The sequence below is a fragment of the Spea bombifrons genome, chromosome 12, assembly GCF_027358695.1.
Source record: "Spea bombifrons isolate aSpeBom1 chromosome 12, aSpeBom1.2.pri, whole genome shotgun sequence".
In the NCBI taxonomy this organism is placed as follows: Eukaryota; Metazoa; Chordata; class Amphibia; order Anura; family Pelobatidae; genus Spea; species Spea bombifrons.
In genome coordinates, this window is record NC_071098.1 from 15213652 (window position 1) to 15226646 (window position 12995).

The 12995-nt window shown below is 47.0% G+C and overlaps 1 protein-coding gene across 4 annotated transcripts in view; it reads right to left on the reverse strand.

Moving 5' to 3' along the window:
* The window catches only part of KMT2A (lysine methyltransferase 2A), a 45324-nt gene extending 39687 nt beyond the window's left edge, over window positions 1-5637 (reverse strand). For all 4 annotated transcript variants that reach the window (XM_053452631.1, XM_053452630.1, XM_053452629.1 and 1 more), the window contains exon 1: window positions 5346-5637. In XM_053452631.1, the coding sequence (XP_053308606.1) occupies window positions 5346-5633 (288 nt within the window). In that variant the 5' untranslated portion in view covers window positions 5634-5637. The remainder of the gene's footprint in view (window positions 1-5345) is intronic.
* Window positions 5638-12995: the final 7358 nt, after the last annotated feature.

Consider the following 12995-nt stretch of genomic DNA (forward strand, 5'->3'; position numbering starts at 1 on the left):
CAACCGCGTTTTCAGCCTACAGGATCACTCCGTGGGATTGATCACAGGCTCGGGGGGTGGGCTCTGAGTGGCTGTGCTGGTCTGCATGTAACAGGCTGACAAACAGGGGGATTTGTCGAGCCCTGCTTAAACCCCTATATACCACTGTGCCCTTGATATGACCCCAGATATGCCTTATATCTCCAGATATGCCTTATAACCCAATATGCCACTCTGCACCCATGAAATGCATTATACCCCTATTTGCCACTCTGCCCCCAAACATGCCTTAACCCCCTATATACCACTGTGCCCTTGATATGGCACACCCCTTAGACTTATCCCCCGTGCTCCAGACTCCTTGGCGTCTGGTAGGGGCAGCCGGTGAGCGTCTGCGCGATGTGCGCATGCAACCTCTGTTTCTTGCCGGCACTTTCACTGGTGCACCATCATAGAAGCCCCAGCGGAAGTGCCGGCTGTCAGAGAGGAGGATCCAGGTCCCCTGCAGCGCTTCGGGGGATCAGGATCTTAAGTGTTATTATCCAGCCTCTGCTCTGAAAAAACCCTCATCTTATAATCGATAAAATCGATTCAACTAATCTGGAATGGGTTTTCATGGCTGAGCAGCTGCAAGCAAGCCTCACATCACGAAGTACAATACCAAGCATCAGATAGAGGCATGTAAATCGCACAGTCACTAGTCTCTGGAGCAGTGGAAACGTGTTCTGTGGAGTGACGAGTTCAGTTTGTCTGACCGCGCCAACTTTAAACTTTGGTGGAAGAGGGATAATAGTCTGGTGCCGTTTTTCAGGGGTTGGGCCCCTTGATTGCAGTGAAGCTAAATCTTAATGCTTCAGTATACCAAGACATTTTGGACAAGGCTATGCTTCCAAATTTGTGTTACCAGTTTGGGGAAGTTTCTTTTCTATTCCAGTATGACTGCTCCCCAGTGCACAAAGCAAGGTCTATAAAGACATGGTTGGATGAGTTTGGTGTGCAAGAACTTGACTGGCCCACACGGAGCCCTGACCTCAACCCCATCAAACACCTTTGGGGTGAACTGGAACGGAAATTGTGAGCCAGGTCTTCTCATCCAACATACGTGTCTGACCTCACAAATGCTCGACTGGACGAATGGGAAAAATCCCACAGAAACTCTCCAAAATCTTGTGGAAAACCTTCCCAGAAGAGTGGAATCTGTTATAGCTGCAGAGGGGACCAACTTCATATTAATGTCTGTGTACTTAGAATGCAATGTTATAAAAGTTACCGTTGTTGAATCGTCAGGTGTCCCAATACTTTTGTCCATAACGTATAATAACTAAGGATAACCTTTACATTTAAAAAGCCCCCCCGTTACAAATGCATGGAGGGATTTATCAGAACACCCCTCCCCCCAACATTTTTCCTTGTCCCTTAGCTTACATGAGGTGCATTTCCGGCTTACTAGTGCACACGTAAAGTATATTAACCCCCTCCTCCAACGTACAGAAAGCACTCCCACTGATATCAATGGGAGCACTTTCCTGCCAGGGATTGGCTTCAAGCAGCCCAAAATGGCACCATCAAAATATTTTAAGAATACCTCAATATGCATTCTTTGTTGGTGGGGCTGTACTGGACATTACCCCATTCTAAATACCCCATTATTCATTGTATTTTATAGTTTATTGTTTACCACAAGGCAGTTTTCATACAGAAAACAATTAAACTCTTGATTTTAATGTAATACTTGAAATAAAAATACGGGAACGAGTGCCCTTTATAAACTGAAGCTTGTATCCGAAGTATTAGAAACTATAACATGTAAATCATATTAACGAACTTGGCAAATATGCCTGAAACTCCTATGTGATTCTCAGTGTTGTTCTCTTGGGGACAGAGAATCATCCAGATGACACAAGCTCTATGGAGAAAACATTTTAACACAACACAGACTCCTGCATCCACGATTCTCTTCAAAGGGCTAAAAAAAAATTAAAAAGAAGGATTGTAATCACTGGTAAGTAAAAAAAACAGCAATAAGCATCTCTTCATACGATACACAAAAGCTCATTACACGGCATCAAACCATGTGCCCCATGTCTGGATTTCTGAACATATATGTACTGTCATGTTGTAATGTGGGCTGTACACCTGTATGTTTATATGCATGTATGTGCATACATATAGATACGATATAAACAGAAGTGTCTAACGGTGGAAGCTGCTGTACCATCACACCTCCTTGCTCCCTCACGTGCGCCTAAACAGTGACACAGCAATCCACCAGTCTGTGCCTTTCTAACAGCTTAAAGCACAGAGTTTTAAATAAAAGGAGCTCGGAGCCAGGGCCGATTGCTCACATAACAAGCAGTAACAGTTAATGCACCTTCCTGCATTACATATTTGAAAGTGTATTCACGTGCCAAGCTGCTACACGCATTACTCATCCCACTATCAACACCAGAGCAATCCATGCCTGAAAACCGAGGCGGTTACATAACACGTGCAACGGGCTGCACACAGGACTCCTGGAGACAAGAAGGGATGCTGCATATCACACGGTATATTTTATTAACATGCACAAACACAGCAGATCACGTTCTTGCACCAGAGCAGCGCCACGCGTTACTGATCTTTACATTATAAAGGACCATGTTGGGCAGTAATTCTCTACCAGCTCTACAAACATAGCAAGCGAGCATATAGCTGAAAAAATGATAAATACTAGATGCAAACAGACCACATGGATAATCAAACAAACAGAAGCGGTAGGATGTGACCTTTTCAATAGTTTGCGACAGCGGCACCCGGAAAATCATATACACTATTTTAAAGCAACACTATTTTAAAGTCGCTCTCTAGAGGCCAACTTTTCACCGATACATTGTCACTTGTCGAGCACACGCATGGATGAAGAGTTATATTTAAAAAGTACGGGCTGCGCAAGTACCCACAAACCTCTCCGTTCCATCCCAGAATGCTATGCACCAATCACACGCTCAGCGTTCTGGGACTGAAGAGACGGCCGTCCGGGTCAGTGTGCGCGCCCAGCACTATTCACATGCATACATCTGCTCGTGACTTCACTCGTACAGCGTATACATAAATGGGTCAAACTTGGATGACAGATCTAATGTAATTAAAGCAGATGTGGCCAATCCCCACATTATACAAATAAGACAACTGTGAATTAATCTTTAATTGTTACACGTTGCAATGTGTTTGGGGTATATAACACGGTGTCAGCCATCTCAACCTCCTACTTTCAGGTCCTACACGACTAATGAGGAGAAAAAGTATTTTCCATTTTTACCCCATGAGGCAAGTGCCTTACTTTTAAACTGATCACCTAAACACTGGACTGGGGTTTAAGAGATATAGGTGACAGGAATCGGGTGGGTAGAGAAAGTAGACCACAGATGAACCCCGTGAGGTCCTCAATGATAACAAGCAGCCCCGGGACAAGGACACGGGAAGCCTGTGACACCAAAGCGGGGGAGGGAAACGGGCTAATCGTAAACATTCAAGTAAGAGAAACATTGCAAACAACAAAAGAGAAATAAAGAAGAAATGTAAGAATCAAGAGATGACTGGCAACAAAATGGAGAACAGAGAAAGAGTGGGAGAAGGGGGGCTACAGAGGGATATGTTGAGCAAATCCTCTTGCCACCCACCAATATTAAATGAAGACCCCCTTCCCTAGGCTCAGACAGCAGCTGGTCTCCTGCCGCCAAAACAAAGCCCCCCTCATCATTCCCAGGCACAATAACACAGACCATCCCACACACCCCACCCACCTCCCCCTGTATTTACTACACACAGACTGTGTGAGAGACCACGGCAGGGGTTATATTTACAGCATTTCATGTATGTCTACAGCAAAACCCGGACCACCGCAGATAGATCTCTCTACTTCGCTGAAATTGTAAACCGAGCTCAATGTTAAAAACATCTTGCGGGTCTAACAGATACACAGAAATAGCCCAAAATATTGCATCTAAAAACTACAGCGCAACATGTTCTGCTCATACAAAGACTTGCCGTGAGACATACATGACTGCATGTGATGCACCCTCCAAAGCAGCTCAATGAAACAAAAAATGAGAGCCCAAGAGGGCAACACACACACAGCAGAAGTACACACACCCGAAGTAGTCTAACAGCACAACACACACCCCTTCTGCTGTCCAGCAAAACACACACACGAAACCCGTATCACAACATACAAGAGCCCCACACTGTAACCTGCACCAGCATTTTATACATAATATGACCTAATGAACACAAACATCCAGATGGAACCTCCGAGAGTGCAACACAGACACACAAACACACACCCCCTCCCATACACACACACACTGCCTCACTTACGCCATCAGCACAAAACACATCATGTATGCAAAGAAATATTCTAAGAACATGTAAAATGTTTACAAAATTCTCTACATGTCTGCATTATTGTCTTATGTACAAAGTGTCCATCATCTATGCTTTCAGTATACTGTGACGTATACACATTGTGCATAACATACATATATATACCTATGTATAATTTTGTATTTACATAGCAGCTAAGAAATGACCGGTTCTGGACAGCACTTTAATAAATGAACGTATATAATATGAGGTGTATACGGGAGACGGAGAGCTATAGGGACACACCCCCTCCATGTCTCTGTAATGCTGTATATGTGTATCCATCATCTCTCACCATATTACAGAACCGCTCGCCCACATGCTGCGTGTGCCTGACACCCCTCTCCCAAACAGCACATACATGCCGAATGCCTGTAAACAACTCTCTAGTAACCCCAGCCTGTGCATCGCCCCCCTTCCCTAGCCACTGACGCACCTCATTCTCATACACTTTTACCTGTCCCCCCCCACACACACACACACAATGCCCATCCATGACACCCAACACCCCCCTCATCCATCACACCCACTGAGCACCCCCACACCCCCCTCATTGAGTCTTCACCTGGCTCAGCCCACACACCCCACTGCCCGGGGACAGGAACGTCCCCCTTTGGCCTTCTTTGCATCCCAATGGAAATCCAGGACTTGTCATTTAATTGCCCCCTCGTGACCCCGTCACCTCACATTAACATTCACCTCAGAGCCAGACCCCAGAGTGTTTCACCTCATATTTACCCCCCTCGCCTGCATGTAGTAAGGGCGCCCCCTCACCACACACCCACCTGCCCTACATATGAATAACACCATACAACACAACACACAAACATATACATACAAAACACACACACATTCTCTTCTGCTTCGCTTCCACAACATGGTCCCCGTCTTGTCTCTCTTCGTACCCCCTCACACACCCCTTTGCCCCAACACCTCCTCCACGACATACGCCAGACCCTTCTCACCTCTCCGCTGCTTCCCCCGGACACGTCCCTGAATCTCCTCAGGTTGCTCCCAATCGCCACCGACACTTGCAGCGCCGCATCAAACCCGGGTCCTACCCCGACACAGCTTCCCGGGCCCCCAGGGGCCACAGCAACCCCACACCCAACATTAACATTTCCAAAGGAGCCAAGGCCTGCCCAGCCTTCAACCGCATCTTCTTTTAGCACTGCTGCCAATCTGTGACGGGCCCCCAAGCGCCGGCCAGTCCCGGGCCGAGCAGGGAACCGCCACCGACAGCTGTGCGCCATTTTGTGTCCTGGGATCTTATTATCACCGCGGGCTGGAGAGCAACAGTACTGAGCGGGGCCGGGGGAGGAGAGAGGGATCCCGGAACCATGGGTAACAGAATACGTCAACATGTCATTGTATAACTAGCCTATGCGCAATGCAGCTTCCAGGGCGGGAAGAGGGAGGAGCCCTAGAACAAGACTACACACATAACCGCAAGCCGAGCGCCACAGCTTGGCTGTTACTTACACAGGACACATGGTTAGAGGAGGGGTGGGGCCCCGGGCCAGGGATGCAAATCTAATCACATGTACGGCGCTAGCACCGAGGGACAGCGGCGCGGCCGAGTGCTTAGCGCCGTAACACATGTCTGCGCACACAGCTTTGTTAATAGCCTTGTGTGGAACGCCCTGTGGAGTCACGTGCGCCGGTAACTACGCGTCCAGTTACGGACATATACATATACATATTGCAGGGTGATTCCAGCATTAACCCACACCTGCCCAGTGCACGATCTTACTAACTGATCCCTTTGTAATATGGAAGTACGGTAACCCTACGGGAAAGCGGCGTGTGATGGCCTAAAATGGCATCCAAACGATGCAAAAGTCCCCGCTTGACTTCTGGGGAAAATGCTTCAATTTTTACGTTTCCCTGAAGCATCAAACACCATTTTACAGCTTAGATATAATGCGATAAATTTGTACTTTACTAAGAGGGTGGTAGATATGTGAGCGGCTTCCCAGCAGAAGGGGTAGAGGCTAATACAGTTGAGGGAACATGCATTGGGTGGCATAAAGCTGGCTTTAATCTAAAGTTGACAGTTACCGAGTGTCCCATTTTTTGGGGGGACAGTCCAAAGGCAGGACTTTGTTCCATCTAATGTCTGCCCGAACCGGTTTAGTGACAGACCCCTTCTAGTCAAGAACAGGAACCTGAATCCTGAAATCACTTCTTCCGTAAGCTCGCAATTCACTTATATATGAACAGGGATATTCACGGCCCCGCGGAGTTACCGCGTGTCTGGTCATAATCGACTTACCTCAGGGGAGGACTAGCAGCATTAGCCCGGGGGCAAGTGACCTTCCGCTGTTATACTCAAAGTATGCATGTTGAAAATACATTTGCAGATAAAAGAATACTTAGAAAGGCAAGAGGAGCAAGGAAGGGATCCAGTCATCATGTATAAATTGCTCCAACAAACGGAGCAAGAAGGGATCCAGTCATCATGTAAATATTGCTCCAACAGAGTAAGGAAGGGATCCAGTCATCATGTAAATATTGCTCCAACCAACGGAGCAAGGAAGGGATCCAGTCATCATGTAAATATTGCTATGCCAGGCGCCCTGGTGGCCATATAGGGATTTGCAAGTATAATGCATGCAAAAGCTTGCAGGTCTTAAAGCGAAATATTTTAATTATAGCAGCCCAGGGAATAATTTTCTGTAATAATCTGTAATGCATTCAATGTGTACACTTTTTCTGTACAGGGGGATTTGTTATCTAAAGGGAGAGTTTGTACTTCACTGTTCATTATGGAGGGCCAACTCTACCACATTTCTCAAGTGAGAAGGAGTGGGCTGGCCCTGTGTAATGTATAATTCAATGTGTGATGAGACATGTCTAGCCAAGCTCTTCCTGCAGCACATGATCATCATGTATAGTGAAATCAGCCCACTAGAAAAGTGTACAGAACCCAAGGTGTGTCCTGAACCCAAGGTGTGTCCTGAACCCGAGCGTTTGATCCCTGACCCGTCGAGGCATGGATTCCACTAGACCTCTGAAGGTGTGCTGCGGTATCTGGACGTTAGCAGCAGATCCTTTAAGTTCTGTAAGTTGCGAGGTGGGGCCTCCATGGATCGGACTTGTTTGTCCAGCACATCCTACAGATGTTCGATTGGATTGAGATCTGGGGAATTTGGAGGCCAAGTCAAAAACTTAAACCCAATAGCATCACACCGCCTCTGCCGGCTTACCTTCTTCCCATAGTGCATCTTGGTACCATGTGTTCTCAGGTAAGCGATGCACACACACCTGGTCATCCATGTGATGTAAAAGAAACCATGATTCTTCAGACCAGACCATCTTCTTCCATTGGTCCGTTGTCCAGTTCTAATGCTCACATGCCCATTGTAGGGGCTTTCGGCAGTGGAAAGGGGTAAGCATGGGCTATGCAGCCCCATAAGCAACAAACTGCAATGCACTGTGTGTTGTGACCCCTTTCTATCAGCTATTCTGTTGAATTTGACCACACGGGCCAGCCTTTGCCCCCCCCCTCAAGTGCATCAATGAGCCTTGGCCACCCATGACCCCATCAACCGCTCACCGATTTTTCTTTCTTGGACCACTGCAGACCTGGAACACTCCACAAGAGCTGCAGTTTTGGAGATGCTCTGACTAGGGTGACCAAATTTTATTTCTGCCATTCACAGACACACAGTGGCGACTCTAGAAACAATATATAGGGGGGGCACACAAGATATCAGTCAAACTGGGGGGGCATTCATAATTTCCAAAAGTAATGTGCTATGGAATTATACTTTTGTTATTGGGCTAAAATAATACTTGATCATTCAACATGGGAAGCCTGAAGCCACAAATGAGTGCGACTAATCCTTGAAATAAATATTATAACACAATAAATAACTTTTTCACTAAATGATTTCAGGGCCTTGAACGTTTTGTCCCCTGAAGTCACTACAACTTCAGGAGGGCATTTTATCTCTGGATAAATATCCGACAACCAAACATACACACACACACCAGGACAGGCTCTGCCACACAAACACCCACACACCAGGACAGGCTCTGCCACACAAACACCCACACACATCAGGACAGGCTCTGCCACACCCACATCCAAACACACACACACACACCAGGACAGGCTCTGCCACACAGACACCCACCACACACATCAGGACAGACTTTGCCACATCCAAACACACACACACACACACACACACACCAGGACAGGCTCTGCCACACAGACACCCACACACACCAGGACAGGCTCTGCCACACTGACAACTGAACACACACATCAGGACAGGCTCTTCCACATCCAAGCACACACACACACACACACACACACACACACACACACGGACAGGCTCTGACACACTGACACCCAAACACACACCCTAGGACAGGCTCTGACACACTGACACCCAAACACACACCCTAGGACAGGCTCTGCCACACTGACAACTGAACACACACACCAGGACAGGCTCTGCCACACCAACACCTATACACACACACCCAAGGACAGGCTCTGCTACACTGATAACCAAAAACACACAAACAGCAGGACACAATCCACGTCACAGACGTCTGCATCAGAATGGATTTTTCACACTGCATTGTCGTTTATACCCCTCTTAGTGTTTTTGCCCCTGCTGCCCATATATATTAATATTAGCCCCAGTTGCCGATAGCAGGTATAGATCAACACATTAACACACAAACCAAGCTTTGCATGGATAGATCAACTGAAATTCACTTGTGATCTCAGCACTGAAGGTATATATCAAATAAACAGAATCAGACATACAAAAACCCAGCTTTGCAGGTAAAGATCAATTGGAATTCACATAAAAACATGTCATTAAAATGTATATTTAAAACCCCCTAAATTACAGGCATATATCACAGGTTGCACACCCCAAAGCCAGCCCTGCCATCCACACTGCCCACACAGCAATCACACTCCTATCATACCCAGGCAACCAGTAAATGCTGGTACCTAGGCATGATGGGACTGTGCTTGCTGTGATTGCTTTTAGCAATCACACTCCTATCATGCCAAGTCAGCCAGTGTATGCTGGTACAGGGTGGCTGTAAGTGATGGGCAGACCCCATACTGCTGGCAGCATCAATCGACAAGGGGGGCAGCTAGCTAGGTTTCAGCATGTACTGGCTGACTTGGAATGATAGGAGTTTGATTGCTAACATCAATCAAAGTCCCATCATGCCTAGGTTCCAGCACTTACACATCCAACCAGTAAATGCTGGAACCTAGGCATGATGGGACTGTAATTGCTGTTAGCGATCACACTCCTATCATGCCAAGTCAGCCAGTGTATGCTGTTACAGGGTGGCTGTAAGTGATGGGCAGACCCCATACTGCTGGCAGCATCAATAGACAAGGGGGGCAGCTAGCTAGGTTTCAGCATGTACTGGCTGACTTGGCATGATAGGAGTTTGATTGCTAACAGCAATAAAAGTCCCATCATGCCTAGGTTCCAGCACTTACACATCCAACCAGTAAATGCTGGTACCTAGGCATGATGGGACTGTGCTTGCTGTGATTGCTTTTAGCAATCACACTCCTATCATGCCAAGTCAGCCAGTGTATGCTGGTACAGTGTGGCTGTAAGTGATGGGCAGACCCCATACTGCTGGCAGCATCAATAGACAAGGGGGGCAGCTAGCTAAGTTTCAGCATGTACTGGCTGACTTGGCATGATAGGAGTTTGATTGCTGACAGCAATAAAAGTCCCATCATGCCTAGGTTCCAGCACTTACACATCCAACCAGTAAATGCTGGAACCTAGGCATGATGGGACTGTAATTGCTGTTAGCAATCACACTCCTATCATGCCAAGTCAGCCAGTGTATGCTGGTACAGGGTGGCTGTAAGTGATGGGCAGACCCCATACTGCTGGCAGCATCAATAGACAAGGGGGGCAGCTAGCTAGGTTTCAGCATGTACTGGCTGACTTGGCATGATAGGAGTTTGATTGCTAACAGCAATAAAAGTCCCATCATGCCTAGGTTCCAGCACTTACACATCCAACCAGTAAATGCTGGTACCTAGGCATGATGGGACTGTGCTTGCTGTGATTGCTTTTAGCAATCACACTCCTATCATGCCAAGTCAGCCAGTGTATGCTGGTACAGGGTGGCTGTAAGTGATGGGCAGACCCCATACTGCTGGCAGCATCAATAGACAAGGGGGGCAGCTAGCTAAGTTTCAGCATGTACTGGCTGACTTGGCATGATAGGAGTTTGATTGCTGACAGCAATAAAAGTCCCATCATGCCTAGGTTCCAGCACTTACACATCCAAGCAGTAAATGCTGAAACCTAGGCATGATGGGACTGTGATTGCTGTTAGCAATCACACTCCTATCATGCCAAGTCAGCCAGTACATGCTGGTACAGGATGGCTGTAAGTGATGTGCAGACAGCAATCACAGTCCCATCATGCCTAGGTTCCAGCACTTACACATCCATGCTATCACACACACTCATTCATTCATATACTCATTCATTCACAGATTCATTCCCTCAATCACACATTCTCATTCAAACTCCCTCCCCACCCCTTACCTGCACTGCAGCTCCTCGACGCTGCTCACAGACTTCGGCAGAGGGCGCAGCCTCCCTCTGCGTTCTCTGGTAAAGCACAGAGGAAGCGGGACTGGAGCAGAGTCATGTGATGTCACGTGAACTCTGCTAGGTTCCGCTTCCTCTATGCAGTACAGAAGACCCTCCCACAGGTAAGTAGCAGGGCTGGAGGTGCGGCTCGCGTAAGATCGGTTGCCTTGGCTGCCGATCTTACTCGGGCCGCACCCTCTCTCTCCTCCGCGTTAAAAAAAAGAAATAAAAAAAAAAAAAGAAAGACGGGATCCAAATTCGGCAGGGGGGCAACAGGGGGGGGGCAAGGATTAACCTAGTGGGGGCAATTGCCCCCCTGTAGCGACGCCACTGCAGACACACCATGAAGTGCATGAGATCACACACACACACACGGGTATATATATATATGTATATATATATATATATATATACCATATTTGCTCGATTATAAGACGACCCCCCAAAATCTGAATATTAATTTAGGAAAAAAGAAAAAGCCCGAATATAAGACGACCCTATAGGAAAAAGTTTTACCAGTAAATGTTAATTCATCTAAACTATTTTTTTTTTAACTAAAAGCTATGATTGAGAATTTTTTTATTTCCTTTTATTTTCCAACCTGCCCCCCAGTTATGCACATCTGCCCCCAGGCTTGTACTCCCCAGAAATGCCTTATACCCCCTATATGCCACTGTGCCCCATGATATACCTTTTAACCCTCTAAATACCACTGTGCCCCATGATATGCCTTTTAACCCTCTATATGCCACTGTGCCCCATGATATGCCTTTTGACCCCATATGTGCCACTCTGCCTCCAGAAATGCCTTATACCCCTATATGCCACTCTGGCATTTAGGGGGTTAAAAGGCATATTATGGGGCAGAGTGGCATATAGGGAGGTATAAGGCATTTCAGGAGGCATAGTGGCGTATAGAGGGTTAAAAGGCATTTCTGGAGGCAGAGTGGCATTAAGGGGGTTAAAAGGGATTTCATAGAGCACTCTGCCTACAGAAATGCCGGTGTGTAGTCAGGGCAGCAGGTAGACGTCTACGTGATTCGCGTAGGCAACTTCCGCTGCTAACCGCACCTCCTTCCGGCTGCAGCAGAAGTTGTCTACACGCTGCCCCGGCTACACACCGGGGAGTCAGGGCATAAGACAACAGTATCCAGGTCCCCCGCATCGCTGCGGGGGATCTGGATCTTAGTCTCATAGTCAGACCTATTTGAGGTCTGATTATAAGACGACCCGATTATAAGACGAGGGGTCTTTTTTAGAGCATTTGCTCTGAAAAAAAAACTTGTCTTATAATCGAGCAAATATGTTATATATATGCGTTAGACATGCATTTTTACCTACATAATATGTACTTATCTTTTTGAAGTAAAGACCGTGATTGAAATATGATTTCAAAAAAACAGCTGAACTGGCAGTTAGTTTTCATTCTTATGAACGTCATATCCCCGCGCTCTGCATTATTTGCCGGCGCGTAGTGATGAGGGAGCAGTAAAGCGAGGTCTGAAGTGACAGACCTCGAGCTCTCTAGTGTTGAGCCGACTAGAGTTGGCAGGCTGCAGCTGCTGATCGGGCGGCTGTGGACCCGATCAGCAACTGATCAGGCAGTGTATATGTTTACACTCTCGCCTCACCCTTTCTCCACCCCTGCAAAGCGGGACAGAAGTAGGGATAGGCGGGACAGAGTCCCAAAATCCAGACTGTCCTGCCTAAATCGGGACAGTTGGGGGGCATGCTAATGTATGGAAACATAGCATAGCAGATACAGATCAACAGAATAACACACAAACCCAGCTTTGCAGGTATAGATCAATTGGAATTCACATAAAAACTCAGCATTATAAGGATAAAACCCCCTAAATTACAGGCATAGATCACAGGTTGCACACCCAAAAACCAGCCCTGGCATCCACACTGCCCACATAGAACCTGACCAGCACCCACATTTCACACATAGGACTTGCCATTTTTGTCCCCAAACAGCCCAACATGAATCAACTT